The 19,299-nt window shown below is 40.2% G+C and overlaps 1 protein-coding gene across 12 annotated transcripts in view; it reads right to left on the bottom strand.

The window, feature by feature from the left end:
- The window catches only part of nfia (nuclear factor I/A), a 159,646-nt gene that overhangs the window by 101,866 nt on the left and 38,481 nt on the right, over window positions 1-19,299 (bottom strand). For 6 of the 12 annotated variants that reach the window (XM_023813232.2, XM_072699576.1, XM_072699583.1 and 3 more), the window contains exon 2: window positions 1,479-2,007. In XM_023813232.2, the coding sequence (XP_023669000.1) occupies window positions 1,479-2,007 (529 nt within the window). Of the gene's footprint in view, window positions 1-1,478; window positions 2,008-7,991; window positions 9,405-11,799; window positions 12,350-19,299 lie in introns of those variants that run through there. The other 6 variants (XM_072699580.1, XM_072699586.1, XM_072699582.1 and 3 more) reach the window with 3 other exon arrangements.

The following is a 19,299-nucleotide window of genomic DNA, read 5'->3' as shown; positions in this document are numbered from 1 at the left end:
AGAATAACAGAATCGATTATCGCGGAATATAAATGTTTCCCCGTTTTCAAAAGACCACTGAAGCTGCAGTTGAAGCATTACGTTTGACCTCTTGATTTCAGCCCCCGTCATGAGGCGACCTGGGTTTTGTTTTTAGCATCGTATACTAAGAAAAGTATTTTGCGTATTGTTTTGAACAGTCTGTTTACCGAGGGGACTTCTGAGGAGTCGTTAGCAATGCAAGCCGCAGTTTACTATACGTTACCCATGGATACGAATGCAAAAAAACAGCAGTGTCCCTCCAAAGCATTCACAGGACATATGGCACACTGCAGATCTGAGATCTTGCTGCCCCACTGCGTGCTTTTTTCTTTTTTTCTTATTTAGCTTGACGATTCTATAAATGGCTGCCTGGCGGTATTTAAAAAGTGTCTGAAAACTTTTTGCGAAACACATTTAGACGCAGCAGGTCGGTGTCGGAGCCATCTCAATACCAACAGAATGATAAGAATAACAAATTCTGATACAGAAGGCCACCCGGATATTAGAAGATGCTAGGAGAGGCCGGGGTCCGACACAGTAAATGCATGCTGGCGGATGTCTTTGATGCTACTCTGCAACAAGTTTAAGGATGTTTGAAATAAAGCACGTAAATTAAAGTAATTGCAAACGAAACTGATCAGGACCTCAGGATTAAGCTGGCAGACACAATTTTCTTTTTGAGAATCCCTCTTTTGTATTTCACCACCGACGAGCAAATTCGAAGAAAAAGACTATAATTTATTTGCATGTATCTACAAGTAATTATAATAGGGATAATTAGCGTTCTGTGCAAGGACAGCGACCTGCGTGGGTGCGGACTCCCGGCGAACGGGCCAGGAGGAAGCCAGGGCAGGCGTGCCACCGTGGGGCACCTGGCATCGCTACGTCCCCCTTCCCTCAGCTACTGCCCCGGCGACCGCAGAGCGAAACAAAGGACCTGCTGCCGGGGGGGTGGGGGGGGGGAGGAAAAAAAAGTTTGTGTCTGGATACGAAAAAGCAGAGCAGACTCTTTTTGTTTTCCTTTCAGAGAGCCGTGCCAACCCAGGCCGCACGTTCACGCCAAAAACGTGCTGGGAAGTTTTTATTTTTATAAAAAAAAAAAAAAAACACCAGATCTTTTTTTAGGACCCGGCTTTCTGCACTTGACCAAGCTTACAGCACCGTGTGTGAGTGTATTTTTTTTATCCCTTGCCACGTCCAAAAAATGTCATTATGAGAATTTCTCTCTCTGGGCTGAACCGGAGGAAAGGGACACCTTCCTCCCCAAAAGAAGCTCTCTTTCTGAGTTGGAGTTCGTGTCGACTGCCGTAATTCGAACCCCTGCCGGCCAAAACGAGTGAAAACGTCATCGTGCCCCAGCGCAAGGTGTTGGGGGGGGGGAGGGGGGGGAGGGGGCAACGGGGAAACACGACAGGTAAGTGGATCGGGAAGAAGGAGCAGAAATGATGAGGACTTACCAGTATGTACGAAGTAGGCCAAGTACAGGTCGAGCTCCTTTACGGAAACTCCTATGTGGTGAGGCTGCACGCACAGCCCCGGGTTCGAGCACTGCGGCGACTTAACCAGGCGCTCTCCATCAGTACTTTCGAGGGGAATACCTTTGAACAAAATCACCATGACCAGGTCCAGCCTCCACACCTTGTCGGCCTGCCGCAGGCAGTCGATCCGACGCATCTTGCCCTTCTGGTCGGGGTTGGAGAGCACGCAGCACGGCGGCTTTTTGCCCGTGACGGTCAGCACGAAATCCTCGCGGAACTCGGGCCGGATGTCCTTGCGCAGCTTGGCCAGCAGCCGGGACGCCCACTTCTGCTTGACCTCGGGCTTCTCACTGAGGAGCTCGTCCTTGACCGCGCGCTCCTCGTCCTTGGACATGCGCTTCTCGTGCTTCTTGAAGTATTTCCTCTTGCGGGCCTGCAGGTTGAACCAGGTGTAGGCGAAGGCGCGCACATGCGGCAGGAGGGCCTCGATGAACGGATGGAACTCATCCTGCGACCGTGGGGGTGGCAGGAGGTGGGGGATAAAGGGAGGGACAGAACAGAGCCACAGAAAGGGATTAATTTTTCAATAATCACCCACTTAAAGTATATATACTTAAAAAATGAATGTCAGACATTTTGAAAATTGCAGAATCACACCTGAAACATTTTTTTTAACATCGTTTTTAAAATTTCAAGCAGAAATAACAGGTATTTTAATGAATCTATACTCATAACTTCTTAATCGCACATTATTAATACCAGTCGATTCAATGAAGCAGATTTAAACGCAGTCATTGATAAACATTTATCAGCGCTAGGTCTGAGATATTTTACCCTGTGACGTTACCCAAGGAAACATAAAGCGGAGTGTGAAGTGCTGCACTTCTAGGCCAGCGCTTGGCTATCTGGCAGGAATGCTAGTCCGCAGAACGGGGATGGGGGTTCGGGGGGTGGGGGTCTGCCAAGATAGAGGATGTAATAACAGGCTGGGCGCTGTGTCTATTTTTATGTTTTCATAGGCAGACATGCAGCACACAGCCGTTCTATTTGTGGCCTGTGCCTCGCTGACTGGCCCGTCTGTTGACGTCGGGCCTGAGGAGCAGACGGATGGTGGTCTGAGGGCCCCGTGCCTGATTCTGCCGTTGCCACGTCACCCCGTGATCACCTGCCATACCAGAACCCCCCCTCCCCGCCTTACGGCTTGGCGGCCACACGTGGGCGGGATCTGAACCCCGAGCGGTTCCAGGCATCTTAACTGTAAACACGCTGTCGATTTCCCCCCCATCTCAAAAAATTCATGAAAATATAAACAAAGCCTTGATACAGATTCATGTACAAACAAACAAACCAATGCAGGTCTATATAAAACCGCTCACAAACACAAATGATAGGATATTTATGTAATTATTAGAAGCCACAGACCCCTAAAAATATATGCAGTAAGTTTAGGTCCCCTGAAGGAGCGCTAATTAGCCGTAGCTTCCCCAACAACAGACCATACTGCGGGGAGTGCATGAATGAAGGCGATGAACAAATATGCTGCCTTTCATTGGATGAGAGCACAGGCTAAACAGCACAAAGCACCCGAAATGTGTGCCCACGGTGCCACTCCAAAATATGCAAACCGAGCCCCTGGCAAGGGGCGGCAATGTGGGCTATGGTGGCAACACTGTAGCACGGCACCTAAACTTGTACTCTGACGTTTTGGGGCACAAACACAAGCCACACAAGTGGTTGGGCGTCTTGGACACACAGATTGCATGAACAGGCCTGGTTCTCGAAAAGAACACAAACGTGAAAAAATAATAATAGTAATAATACTTATAACGAAATTGGAGGCATTCAATAATACATAAACTGGGGATTTCTGTGGATCTCTTCCCATGTTATTCAACATTTGGGTTCCACCTTCTCTTTCTGCTTCTTTTTTTCCTGGTTTTCTCTTCCCACCGTTCTCTGTCTGCGCACTCTGCAAACGATCCTTCCCAGGACGCCTCGTGCAACACACCACAGCTGCGTGACATTAAAAAATAACCCCGGTATATACTAAAAAGGACCTGCGCTCATTTATACCACTGGGTAACTTCTAGAGTCAAAAGTAGCTTTCAACTTCTGGATGGGCCTTGTGTAAAAAATATTAAGCGAGAAATTAACAATTCCGTGTTTTCATTTATCATTGTCTTTCATAATTTTTTCATAAACCTAATACATTCAAGTATTATAATACATAATTACCGGTAGATGATGTACTAACGCTTAGAAGTTATCAGCACAAAACACAGTGCCGGCCACAGAATGGGATTTTAAATCCGGTTCGTTATCCCAAGCGCTGTGGTGGGAAATGTTCATTTGGAAGCAGCAGGAGGAACATTTTGCAGGCCAGCGTCTCCCTATAGCACCAGGCCTCAAAAAAGCAACCAGCAAAATCACTCCCTCTCAGATTGTATACACCACTGACAGACCCTGTAACACAGACTGACACAGAATAAGATCCATCCATCCATTTTTCATACTTGCTGTAGGGTAGCAGCGATAAGAATTTTAATTCAGGTGTAAATTCTAAAAAAACAACTTTGGCTTCTAATGTTACGATTTCCCACTTCTGGAGATCTGACTACAATCACACAAAAATACATGTTTTTGAGTCATGACCGATGGCCGATGGTCACTGGCCTGGCAGCCCACACACTGAATTTTGTCCAAATCCTGTGGCACCACATCCCAGGCCGTCCGCAGTACAAGCAACCTGCCACAAGCGCCTAGTAGCCCAGAGAACGGTCAGACCATTAATCTAACTTGGTGTGACCACATACACTTCTGTAGTAATAGTGGAACATAAATTCAAATGAACTAAACTGTAAATCACCAAGAGCTAAATGGATCTGATGGGTACACACCTACTAAAATATATTGATTTCAACTTGAGGTTTTTATTAGCTGAATGCAAAATAAATGCCTTCCAGTCATACATAGGCTAGGCATAGGTCTTACAGTGCTGGATTTTTCAAATGTACTGAGGTTTCTGGGGTATCGTGATCTGGCAGCTCAAGGCAGCTACCGCATCCGCGCAAAACGTAGACCATCAACGCACTGCTCGCAGTCATTAATGCAATTGCATCAATTTAATCAAACAGAGACCTTCACTTCAATCAAGATCCGAGCAGCCAGCGCAGTAAAATTTCTCTGTAGCTCTCCTGCAGACTTTGCGTCTTGCTGCTTTACCAGTGTTTCATGTCTCGAAAACGCTGCATCATTTTCAGCGACATTTTTCTGAATGATTTTAATGGTCAAGGGTGCGTCAGCGCAGAAGGCCGAGGCCTAAGCCCCCAGAGCCTGGATCTGCTGCCCCCCACCCCCCATCTTGGGTCAGGTGGGGCACCACCAGTTGGTCACGTGCAGTCCGGCCTGCAAGATTAACGTCTATGTGCGAACTCTGCAGCACATCTTGACGGCATCTGCGCCGGTGGCAAACACCACCTTCCTCGAGACCCTCCATAAACAGCTGTAACTGTTAAACACCAGTGACAGTGGGCCCCCTTTCGCTGACACGCTCTGCGACACACAGGGCTAACTAAACAGGCGACCCCCCCCGCCCCCCCCCCCCCCCTGCTGTAGTATTTACACAGAAACAGACCGATGTAGGGGAGAGAGCTGACAGCCAACTCAGATCAAGAACTTTTAAATGAGACGTATTATAAACATACCGGCAGACTCCTGGGTGTTTTGTGTGTCACTGACTGCTGGCTGTGCAAATGCCAGGCGGACTTTTTTTTTGGCCAAAGAAAAAGTGTCTTGTAGACCCAGAGAGGCTGTTAAAACATTCCCCCTGCCCAGCGCCCACCGTCGCCGCGGCCAGCACGCTTCCAGACGCTGAGCCTTTGACTGCTGCTTTCACGTCACATGGGCCTTTGTGAGGAATAATCAAGTCGTCACCGGAATATTCCATGCGGCTCCCGCAACACAAACCGTAAAAAGATAAATCCCCTTTTTTTTAAGGAAAAAAGGGAAAATGTTTTAACAGACATCTGACAAGTAGTACAATGTGTGTCCAGCGTTGTGTTTTACAAAGCGGCTGCTTCAGCTCTTGTCTTAAACACTCTGCTGTCAAGCTGACTTTCAAATTCGACCAGATACACAAAACATTTTTTCAACAATCACCCTGCAACAGCTGCAGATTGAAATTATTTTAATTGATTAAAAAAAGCCACCTTAGTAGTCATATATATTGAGGGCCTACCACAGGGTTAAATATTAGACCATTCTGTAAACAATGTACAGAGAACCTACATTCTGCTCAGTCCTTGAGTTTATAACCTAAAAAATTGTAAATGTGCTGGGACTTGCAATGCAATATGAATACTTTTATTAACGATTTTAGCAAAAACTTTCTGGCAATACAGATTAATGTTTTGGAAGCAGACACTCCTCTGGTGCTGATTTAGTTCAAAATATCTTATTTTTTAAATAGCGCTACCTTTACAATAAGTCATATTCTAAATCTTAGGATAAGCGGGGTAATAAAAAAGCCACAACCGTCAATATTTGATCAATGAGTAAGTTATACTACCATTTTCCAAATATTTTAATCACAGTCATCTTTCTTTGGCAGCTTTTTTAAGCAGCCTATTGTCTGTTGTATTGATGTTTTCTTTTGGGGACATTTACACAAATTCTTTTAACTTATAGGCAACAGATAATTTCTAAAATGTAATATTGGATTGATCTATATTTAGAACAAAGTGAATGCTCACTTTTGACTTAGAGTAAGTTAACCACTGAACAATGCAAAGAACCAGACCTATGGTCAGATTACAAACTATGAAAAAAGCCGTAATTTTATCTACATAAAACGAATGCTTTATTAATTCATTTAATTATCTGTAATAACACTTCAGTTGTGAAGTAGTAATTTCTTGGTTTACATAACACCAGTGAGCAAGTTAATGTAAACAGCATAAACTATTCTCAAAAATGAGTTTTGCAAGAGTTATTGTTCTATTTTATTCTTATTTCACAAACACCCCTGACCCGCTCCAAAATATGCGGTTGGGAGATGAAGGGATAGATTTTACAAACAGGCCAAAGTGTATTTGTATTGCGACAATGACCAGCTTAATTATACAAGGTTTATATATCAAACGCATATTTGACCCGCGCTGTGTGATCCGATACAGTCCCTGGGATGCAACATTACTAATAATAAACTGAAGTCGTTTTTGGTAATATAATTTATTTATTAAAGCGGGGCTGCGTGTGTGGTAACCTCAGCTAACCTCCGGACTTGACGGTGCACAGGGGCAGCCGGACACAGGGGCCGGACACCGGCTACCTCTACTTGTACGGCGCGTCCCTTTAGCGCTTGTCGCGTCGGCTATGATTTATTTTCGCGTCCTCAAACTTCGTGAAGGTTTTTAAATAAACAAAACACGACAGGTCTTAAGCAAACAAACGTACTGAAAATTAAGATGTACTCAGCAGTCGTTATTTTGCTAAAAGGCCTTTGACATTGACAACAACGGTGGTGTTAAAATAAACTTTTATCAACATAGTGGCTATTCTTTTTCTCCATAATAATGATTAAACATGGAGCAGTTTGGCACAGAATCTCGTACGGTACAATTATACTTTCCTAAAAGCACTTTTAATGCCAAAAATCAACGAGATTTGATTTAGGAAAAATCGACTTCGATGGTGCGCATTTACATTTTGAACAGATTACCGCTAGATCCTTGACCACATCTAGAACTAATGTAATCCCACTTATACGGAAAGCATTTGCATAGTGTAACTGTTTTTAAAATACACTTTGGTTACGGCTTATTTCCCATATACGTGAGGCTTACCACTTGCTAGCCCCTTGAGGACTACGTTATCCAGGAAAAGCAGTAACATTTTAAGTAAGCTTTACATTATTACAACTTGCACCGTGCCCGGACAAGTCGGCAAAACGTGTTGAAAACTGCAGTGTTTTAATTTTACAGGAACCGCAGATAAGTCGATTTAATACCGGGTTGAAGTGGAAAACCACAAGACTCACACTACAGAATTACAAACCCTTCAAAAACTTAAATATTAAACGTTACGTGATGAAAGGCTGAATTATAGACTATTACACTGAACTTAACATTTTTTAACAACTTTATCACCTCGCCAACTGTTACTGCTTAATTGACTCTTTACCGTCTTAGATAGTAAATACCATATATTTCCCAGGATAGTCATCTAAGTCAATACCATCTGATATCGGACATTATACAGCAGAAACTAAAATTCAATGCACAAATCCGTTTGTGCTTATGCATGGGACTCAGACTACGCCGCCCGCCATGTGGTAGTCGGCACGGATGGCTCTGTCAGCCCAGCAATGCATATTGCAAAGTTACTTCTTGTGTTAAGCAACGCTTTAGTCCACATAAGCGCTGTCCCGCCCCGGGTAGGGAAACATTCCAAATGCAGCACATTTAGTTAATTACAGAGTAAAGGCTCACTTACCTGCGTTAGACATAACGGGGAGTACATGTCTCCTGTGTTCTGCTTGTATTGTTATTGTGTCTATAGCTGTTTTTTTTTCGTGTTATGTAGCCTGTGTTAAGTGATGTGTGTGGGTGAATGCGTGTAAGTGTATATGTTAAGTGTGTATGTGTGCGTGTGTGAAAAGAAAAAAAGGAGAGAGAGAGAAGGGAGAGAGGGAAAAAAATCAAGCCTGCTTCTTGCTTTCACATTTCCAACTCTGCGAAGTGCAAGCAGCGCTCCGCCGCTCCATAGATCTGAACTTTAACCCCGCCTCGAGTTACACGGCTCACATCTACTGTACTCAGCTGTTAAAGCAGCGGATGGGTCCCCTTCGCCGGGGTGCGCCTAACTTTCACCAGGGGCATGATCGACAACCGAGTAATGTCCCGAAGCGAAGCCCGCAGATCTGCGGAATAAAAAAACCGAAGTGCGAAGAATCGGCAGCCGCCGAGATCGGATAGTCTATAATAAACACGCAGGAACGGCAAAAAAAAAGATATATCGATCAGTTAATCACTTCACGATGCAAGTCTCCCGTTTTGCGTTTAAACTGCACTGCGCTTCTTCGTGGAGGCAAACCGGACGTTTTTTTTTAAAGCGGCGAGCATTTGCAGGCATGTGGACAGCTTTACGGCGAGAGCAACTCCGCACCGAGTCCGTCGGCTTTAGGGCGAATTAAAGCGGCGAGAGGAAATTTAAGCCAGTAGTAGCATCCGAAAGAGGCAAGCGTGCTTAATTGCAAAAACCAATTACTGTTTTATTTTTAGTTATATTTTCCAAATGGTGCAGAAGCTAAATAGAAATCCCGGATTCGTGTCTGTCCAAAGCACGGCGACGATAAACCAGTCTTCTTCACTGTGTCCGACCCTAGCTAAACAGTTCACTTTTATCCACGGCGCCAAGAGGAAAAAAAAACTCAGCTTCTTCTAGTCTACATGCTTATGGTCTGTGAGATCCAAAGTAGAAATCAAAAAGCCGATAATAGCATTCTTTATATGTGGTGAGAAATTTTGAAAACATCGTCAAGTGCTGTCCCGAGAGAAATATCCAGCATAAAAGATATAACCTTAAGGAATATTACAATCTAAGTTAATAATCAGATTTCATTTCGTCGCAAAACAATTCAGCATGTGAATCCAAAAGTTGAAGGTTTACAAGTAGGGTGTACAGCGCTCCAGTCACAAGCCCGGGCGTCTCTGCCCCGTCACGTAATGGCTTTTTCCAGCCGGAGCGCTATGCGAGACCCTTTTTAAAGCAGTTCGCGAAGTATCAGCAGCCTCGTACAGCACGTCTGTCCAGCAACAGGGCAAAATAAAAATTTATACGAAATGGAAAACACAAAAACGAGAGTGTATGAGGAGGAAGAGAGGGATACAGACACAGCGTGAGCAAGCAGCTTACACACTTGATAGGGAATATACCGCCCCTTTGGTACAAATGCTTAACTTTCTATTATTAGGCTGCGTCTAAACAAGCTATTGCCTTTTCAGTGCTATTTTCTTTGCAGTATCAGCTAAGTATGATGCATTGGTTTATACTCTGTCATGTCTTACACACGTGGAATTTATTGCTGGTTGTATTTAAAAGCATGTCGAAGACGCAACAGCACTTAACATATCAGCTGCTGTTATCCAGAATGATGTTTTCATATTTACTGTAGAAAAATAAGTGCAATCTCCGTGACACCCATACCCAACTCAACGATTTCCAATACCGTGAGGAAATACGTTACACGATGACAATAAACACTGAAAAGAGAAGTGTTATGATTCAACTTCAGAAGAACAGATATAATCCCATAAGAAAATGACAAAAAATATGAATAATTAATAAAATATAAATAATAGTAATAATATGATGTAAAGCCTGAGATATGCCACCGTTATAACTTCTTCACCAAACGATGACATGCATTTTCCAGAGTTCTATCCTTTTTATCTCTCGAGTTTCTATATATGTTGTTGACTGCAGCAGGTTTGTCGTCGCAATACGTCGTGAAGAATATGCAAAATAAAATATTAATAGTAGGCCTACCCTTTATCGACTTTTATAGTTTCATATGTTTGTATTACTGTAATGATAATATGAGGTGTTATTCCAGAAAGTATCACACATCCGCATTTGCTTAAATATACATACACACTATTGGGCAGTAATATTTCATTAAGCCCACGAATATCTGAACTATATCAAGGTGATTATAACTTTGCTAAAATGAGGAAAATGTGTTAAGTATTTTTAGTTGAATTTTCCGGCGATATTCGAAAAAAGAAATGTGTTCATTATGAACAATTTGCACTGAGCTTTAGTTTAATCTTGAACAACTGTTAGCTCTTAGCAAGAACGTGAGAGGTGAATGGAAGTCAATTGTGCGCCCTCTAGAAAATGGTCGGAGAAGTAAACTCCGCGGTAGCACCGTTAAGTATTCCTTTGTACGCCCTGAACCTCGGCTGTACTACCAGCCCAGTCTCCCTTTGATGTAAGAGGAATATGCAATGCCTCTGACAGAACCTGTATTTTGAACATAAGCTGCTAATATTAAAATTACTATTGAGAATAATAATTCTGATTTTCACATGTAGACCTCATTCAAACTGATGAACGACCGTTTTCCAATAATTTAAATCCATGTTCAAGTAGTGTAATGTAAGCTAAAAGTATTTGAATAAGTAAAATTTTAAAACAGTCCTGTGAAATTTTGCTAGAAATTTGTTTTTTCATTAAGCTGGACGAAACATGATGGAATTCAATATATTGGAATATATGTTTCAATGTTTTGGATTCACATAATTTAACGTTTGTGGAAATCAACTACACAACGTTTTAATGTTGATATAAACAATGAACAGCGTGTTTATTTAACTATGGCAGCGTATACGCTGATGTTCGTATAGGCTATGTATAAATTATTCATATAAATTAAATTAAAGCCTAAATTAAAATAAATTGCAACTGATAATGTGCAAAATCGTTCAGACAGAATGAATTACATTTGAGAAGTACCAAAATATCACTAAGTATTAAAGGGATCGATTAATTTCTAAATTAAATAGTTAAATGGGCACAATAATTGTTTGACAAAATAACCTGGCCGATATGCTACGTTGATTAACAAAATAGACAATGAAGAATAAAAAACCCTGCTATTCCAACTTCGAGAGAAGTTCCTGTATTTTGACAGGCTGCACCACAGGACACATTCTGTGTAGTTCGTTTAACCTGCTACAGATATCGGCCCACCCCCTTCGCGGGTCCGTGGGTCTGTGTCAGTGCGTTCGGGGAAAAATACGCGTGTATCTGATTGGTCAATGCTCCGGCATTTAAAGCCAAATGGCTATCTGATTGGACGAAATGCATGTCAATAAAGCCGTCCCCAGAGGTAGCGTCAACTCTCCGTATTGCTAGGTTGACTGGTATCGCCGGACGCCCTGCAGAACTAGCTTGTAGCCTTGTGTTATTTTCGGGCCGGAGCCCGGTAATTTTCCATCTTGTCCACAATGCTAGGATTTCCGTTGGACTGCTAACGGCATTGCCGTTCGTCCTCCCTAAGTAAGCTTGTTGAAATTATAAGGAAAAAAAATGCTACAGAAGCTGCATCACTAACACTAGCTTCCTTGCTAAATAATAGACATCACACTGTTACGGACCGTAGCGCAGCCTTCCAGACGCGTCTGACAGAAACACATTTCATTTCGTTCCTTAGCTTTTAAAAAGGAACCATTTGCATTTTTAAGTAGATTGCACTTAAATCAAAAGATGAACGGTTCATTCGCAAATTCGCACGTACCATCGCCATGCAACGTGTACACGAGAAACTTTAAAATGTTGAGACGAAGTGCTTCATTTTTCAGCCACGTTTGTTGCTTAATTTTTTTAAGGTGAAAAACTTGCTGCCGTTGTTTTAACAGGTTAAACGAGTCCAAAAGCGTAAAAAGAAAGGAGGAAATAGGCTATAAGCTGAATAATTGCTCCTGATCGTACTGTTTTAATCCCAAATAGGAAAAAGGCAATAAGACATTTCTTTCCTCCTCGATTTTTGACAGCGATCCAAGCTTGGCAAAGCCGGCTGGCTCGCAAGACACACTCTAGCTGTCTTTGCTCGGTTTGTTACACTTTGTGCAGAAGTTGTAATCGATTCAGCGAGTCCCCCCTTGTTTATTTCCGCAATCGCTGCTATTTGCATAGTAACCACGCAGCACCCAAGCGGCAAAGGCACACCGCTTCTCTCTCTCTCGCCATCTCTTCCCCACCCAAACCGTACTGGCAAATCACAGCTAGTAGAGGCGCCTGCCAGCAGCGATCGAGTCCGCTTGTCGCTCCAGTGCTGGAAACTGAAGTTTTTTCTCTCCCGTACATATTGCTGCAGAACCGCTGCGTACTCCGTCCATGTGCATCGCGCTGTAGGAGAGAAGGGGCTAAGGGGCATTCTTGTGTGCGATTTTAAAAAACGTAAAAATTGCAAATTAGATAAGGATCATGCATCGGAAGTGACTTTTATCGTAAAAAGCAACATTTAACCCTATAACGGTAGTCGTTGCTTCTGTCATGTTTTCTTACGTTTTCGCATTACGGGTGGTGCAAGATTCGGCGGTTTCGGAGAGAAACGCGAAATGTCCGCAGCGATTTTTGCCTACATATTTCCAGACACAGCAGAGACCGCTCGTATGAGTTTACTCTGAATGAAAACATGCTCATTTCATTCACAGTGTCAAGGAGGCTACCGAGTCATACTGAATGCGCGTTTGCATAAATGCTACATGTTTATTTATGTCTGCAGGCGATGGATGCTGCCAGACTCGTGCAGTAGCTAAATATTTCGGAATGGGAACCGCACTGGGATGGAGTTGCGCCATGTTATCGTGCCCTTGTGGCTGACTGCTGCATGTTTTCCATGCGTTAATTGGAGAGCTCTGCTACACAACATACTGCTCAATACTGGACAAGCAACGTGTAAGATGTGCAAAAGGAAAAATATTTAGAAACTTTATTATATAAATTTATTTATTACCAACTCTTTATAACGCATGGCTTCCAGTAGAGTAGTTTATATGTCGGCAACTTCCACGTGACAAAGTAAATATATTCTGTCGTCATTGTTAATTAATTGATTTTGGGAAATAAATGGAATAGATTTATATATACAGCTAAGAACACTTCCCCCATTATAATCTTACTTAAACGACTTAAAATGCAAAACTTTTACTCATGGCAATTAAATAACGTCATTCGTAGGACTGGCATGTATAGTTATGAGCTCAGAATATTCTAGCTAAATTTAAACACCCTCTTCTGTTCCGTTAATACCGTGTTTTAACATGAAAAGTGGGTGGCCTTTCGCTTTGAATTCGATGTTTCACTTTGATTATAAGTTAATAATTGGACCACTATTAATTATTCATGAAATTCCACTGCAAATACGGAATATGACATCTCAAATCACAACAATAAGTAAAACGTAAGTTGGGTTTAATTTTATCCATAGCTGCCAGGTGGTCAAAAACTTATATTCCACAAATCAGAAAAAACAAAGTTTCATTTACCTTAATTTTAGATTTAGCTAAATGAAAATACGACAAACGGTAAAATAACCCAAAAGAATTTAAAGTAACATAAGAAAACAGTGCGTTGTTCTAAGACAAGCCCGAAGTTCTTTTTAAATCGCTTTAGTCGTTACACTGGTGTGATCCAGAACTCGCTTTTATAATCCAAAGCTGAACGCGCTCCTGGCTGTTTACTTAGCAGCCTATGATTGCATCCTCCGTCAGGATAATGAAGTCTGAGTGACATCTGAGATAGTTTTGGATGAAATGCACCTCCTCTTCTCCAGCTGGCCTTAAAAAGAACACGCATTAACATGCATGCCAGAGATAGTAGTACTAAAAGGGCTCGTGAGATAATTTGACAGTGGTTTCAAATTCGGGACTTTTTCATAAAACATTACAAAAGCTTTATATTGAACTCCACTTGTTTTAAAAGAAATGATAATTAAACCTTGAGTTAAACTGGAATACTGAAAATTGTTAATCATATACTATAAATCAAAGGCATTTAAATTATAAGGTATATTTAAAACATCCAGCAGACATTCTAAGTTTGCAAATGAAACTGAATGCAAATACTTCCTTTATACAAATATGCTTCAAAGAGAAGCTCAAGTCAGAACTGATATATGATTTATATTTTGGCTGCTGATATAAATTCAAGACCATTGATATGTTGTGCTTTTGTATTGCACATTTTCTTTTCTTTAACGATCTTAGTGTAGTGACGAAGATAAAGCTGCTGTCTAGGTTATCATGCCAAGGCAACACGTTTTAACTGTAGCATCCTCTTCATGCAGTAGTGAGGTCCATACAGCGACTCATGTTGGCTGCCCTAGGATGTGCCTGTACAATATGCCCATCAGTTATTCAAAACTAAATCCAGAATCATAATAAACAGTCCTTATGTATTTATGAGTTTATTCTTCCCAAATGCAGTATCGTATGAATATTCTGGATTAAAACATCTACAAAAATACAAATATTCAACAAAGTATTTTGTTTATTGTCTAACAGTGCATGGAGAAATACTACATCGAATTGCATTTGTTTCATATGTTATAGATAATTAAATGGGAAGAATATTCAAATGACAAAAATGAATTATGTAAATATGATTAGTAAATTATTATTATCAGCTCAAACCTGTACCGCAAGCGGGTGTGGAACATGGATAGATTACTATTCTTACTGAAATAACCATTTTACGCAGATCAAACAATACATATTTTTAAAAACAGAATATAAAAGTTACTTTGTTAAACACATTATCAATTATATATTTTATCATTCAAGCGTTTTTCTTTTAATTTTTGATGGCCTTTGAATGGCCCAAAATATAGACTACTGGGCATACCTACACGTGTCCATTTAAACCAAAGTTTTTTCATCCCCTTAATGTGGCACCATCCAATATTTTGGTCCTAATGTGCGTTATTTTCATAGGATGAAAAAAGTAGATATTTGTAAACTAACTAGAAGCGCTTTTTGTAGGCGGAGGAACATCAGCAGCCGATCTCCGGATTGGCAGCGGCACTTGGTTCCTCCATGCATGCGGACGTCAGTCGCGGAGAGCCTAATGAACGTCATGTTTACATTGCAAAGAAGCGCTGTATCCAGATGGCGCAGAAAACAAATAAATTTATTAGGTAAAGCCGTTTTGTACTTAGATTAAATTGGTCCATTAGATGGCGAAGAAAGAGGCTTTGGTATAATGAAGACTATTTTTCATGTAGACTAAGGGAAGTTATTTGACAGGCAATTGAACAGGGTGGACTCCTGCAGATATGTCTTATAACTGCATATAGACTACTGATACAAAACATACAGTGGGCATTTTGAGGAAAACGTTATATTACAAACTTTATATTCTTACATTAAATAAAAACAATTAATGACAGTGACAATTTTATCTTCTATGTTTTGTTTGCAGAAATAAACGTGCTAGTATGTCGTGTGATGGATGTTTGACTAAATGAGTCCATAACGGCACTGTATCAGTAAACAATGCCTTCTTACTTAAAACAGGAACATGTGAAACCTTACATTTTTTTTCAGTTAATTATCATCTGCTGTGGTATTTTGACTTTACATACACGAAGCTATTGGGAATTAGTTTAGTTGAACATAAGGACACGACATCTATTTTTGCTTTTTCACAAAAATGGCTATAAAACTGCCATTTGATAGGTTGTGGGCTGTAAATCGTGTCAGTGGAAACGCCTTAGACTCTTAGTTCTACAAATGAAAGGGAAATTGGTTTAATACCACTACTTATCGTGGTCCATATTCGAAAGAAAGTTAGCGGAAAACTTAAAAATCCCTACTGACTTGAAAATTATTTGACGAAACGTATCGTTTCTTCTTTGTTAATATTCGTCTAAATTACTCATCGGTGTTCAAATTTTCCACAGAAAGCCATAATATTAACCACGTGGTTCACATTTCACATATTATTTTATTTCCAAATTCTTCAATACGGAACCGGTAAATTACTAAGTCTGAGTTACGAGCCTAATAGAATTGCATTGCACTCGGGAAAGTTTGCTTCACGACTGTCCAAATACTTGCAAAGTTACACTGAAACATACGCGTTGAATGCAAAGATACGTTAGGCTACTTTCCATGCAGACTAACTTCACTATAGGCCTAATGGATCACTTAATTACATGTGAATTAATTTCCACATTCTTCACTACTGTACACGACAAAAAAAATCTACAAATGCTATGTTGTATGTAAAAAATATTAATTCACAAGAACTTAGTCACAATAACCCGTTGATCACCGAGACATTCTGTTTTTGTTCATATTCACATTTTATCTAACTGGCTACTTTGTGTAAATAGGTATGCAAACGACTTTAGAGACATTTATTTTATAGAACTTGGATTTTTTTATAACACTTCGATCGAGTCCCTTTTAACGATCACCCTTAATGTTCCTCCATTGACAGAAAACTGCACTCGAGCGCAGCCAATGTATGTCTAAACAAAAAGGCAGAAGAGACGCCTTTACTGTATTTTCTGCCAAGTTCTGCAAAAAGATCTTTAAAGCTGCAGCCCCATGCCAGGGAAGCCCGAGAAAACTGGACCAAGAAGAGAGGGACGAAACAGCACTGGCGGTCGTGAAGTTAATATCTGTAGTTTTTACTGAAAGTTCCGAGAAATTAAGAAATGAGTGTTATGTAGGCTGCCTACGATGGGTTGTCAGCATGGCTAGTTACTTCACTACAGAGTGGTACCTACGAAAATGCTTGGAATAAATTACTTTTTTTCTTTCTTTCTTACGGACTTGAGGATATTCCGAGAGAGCTTGGGTACAAGGTAAAACAACTTAAAGCCGAATAAACTACATATATTTATTTTCTTTAACATTGCATCATTCTTTGTTCTTAAATTATGAAAACATAGAAAACGCATTATATAATTATTCACGAGAGTTCATACTCTTCCGCGAGAGACAAGATCAGGAGCGCGTACAGATCACCCACCTATATACATAAATATATTGAATTATGCAACCTGTGTCAAAGGTGTTTGCGGCGAGTACAACCAGGTTGATGTCAATGGCATATTAAGATATGGTCGATCATTTAATTTTAAAGAGTAAAAAACAAACTAAAAGACAAACATTCATAAGAAGCTGCTCACTACCAGGAATATGCAACTGGATTAGTTCTAAACTTGACCGGTTTGCGGGCTTATTTGATAAAACGCACAGCTCTTCACGCGACGCTAAAGCAAGGGACACTTTAGGATGAGGTTAAAGTAGTTGAACTACTTAAGCGTGGCGCTGGTGAATTTGTGGCGCTAGTGAACTTCATAATCCTAATCTAAATCGGCCAGGTCTGCAGAGTCAGTTGGTTATGACTGACGTAATGCCTTCGGATGAAGTGGCTTACAGTTGTAACAAATTATGCATTTGCCGGAAAGTGAATGTACAAAACAATACAATTTTCCTTCAACTTAATCGTACAGCGACACAAATACGGTCTTGATCGTTTAAATAGCATGAGCGTCCAATATCACGACTGCATGACTGTCCTCATCTCCGAAAGTCAAATAAAAGTTGTAGTCTTAAAGCATGGCTTCGTAACTGTCACTGAAGTCTGCGAGGTAAATGGAGCCTTAGTAGATGCTACAAGCATAAATGTGACATGTTTTATGAAACCATTTTTAATCGCGTTTTTTTTTATTGCGGACCTTTTGTAATGGTTAAACGACTATAGAAATGGTATAATATCGATGTCACATGTAATATTGAATTGAATGTTAATGGCCAAATATTGGAAAATCGGCTATGAAATATTAAATATAATGCCCCCTACGTTCGTCTTTTATTTGAGGTTTAGGATAATAAGTTTTGTGTGATGGAATATACTAAATATATTTATCCCATCAAAATTAAAAGGCAAATTTTATTTAGATTTATATAAATCATGTTAAGACCACGAACATTAACAGTCTTTTTGTTGTTATGTTTTTATAAATTATTATATAATATGGATTTTCTATAGATGCCACCATCGTCGTTAAACAAATTTCCGCTGCTTTATAAGCATCCTTAACGCGAAAATTACGAGGTATTTTGTGTTTCAGTTGGAAAAGACTGGATTGTGAAATTGGCTATATGGTCAACAATAAATCGCACGACCATTTCCTTTTGGTAAGAAAGTTAGTTAAGGGTTAAGATAGGGTGAAGTTAGGGTTAAACAGCAACGAAGCGTCTTGTATTTGGTCGACAGAACTACACCTCGTGATTTATCGCTTCGCTTAAATTAAACATAGATAAAATTATAACCCATTAAAATGACAGATAGTGCATGTTATTTAAATTTTGAAAAGGAAAAAAACAATATATTTCTTCTGATGATGTATAAAGTTTCATGACACTCGAAGAAATATAATTTCTTGTCGAACTTGGGCTTTAGCCAAGTAATTTGGAATTTAAATATCCCATCAATAAACACACATGAATAAAAACACCGAATTACAGGCAAACTGCAAAATAACGGTGTTTAAAACATCAACCTAGTATAACAACAACAATTAAGATCAGTATTAAATCATGGATAACTCATGGATTTTAACGATCCTAATGATGATTCTCTCGCAACGAATTGTTATATTAAGGTAAAGGGAAGGTAATGGGTTGTGTTTTAATACTGTATTTTCGCCTTATTTTCGTCGAACTTCGGCAAAATGGAGCGGGAAGCTAATCTGCGCATCCATGGATTCAGCGCAGTTTACGGTTTAAGTGCAAGAGCTGTGAGAGCGCGCTGGACGTCACATTTACATTTAATTTCAATCTTAAGGCATTATTTCCCATTGAAAAGTAGGCCTACTGACCAAAACAAAAGTTGTACAAAAACCTGTTAAATATTTTTTATATTATTATCATGACAGCTTGTCCAAGCAAGTGCATTTGTCTTTAAATAATAAAACTTGAAATTAATTAATAACAAACCGGTTGCAAGAGGAAACATGTTATATAAACACCATTAGGTGACATAAAAATTGACAAGAATTAATGTGTTCACAAATTATATTGTATACAAAATGTTCTTTGTGCAATTTAGGTATGGGTAAACATGAAGTATAATTGCAAGAGTTTGTGTAACTCCTTAAATCGCCAGGAAGAGCACATAGGCCTACAGATACAGTGTATGATATGTCCTTTGAAACAGTTTTATCGATGTTGGTGTGTATGCTTATAGGCCTCTATATATATATATATATATATAT

This window comes from Paramormyrops kingsleyae, chromosome 15 (assembly GCF_048594095.1).
Source record: "Paramormyrops kingsleyae isolate MSU_618 chromosome 15, PKINGS_0.4, whole genome shotgun sequence".
NCBI lineage: Eukaryota > Metazoa > Chordata > Actinopteri > Osteoglossiformes > Mormyridae > Paramormyrops > Paramormyrops kingsleyae.
Note: the sequence above shows the minus strand (reverse complement) of the source record. Positions and strands in the feature narration are given on the sequence as shown.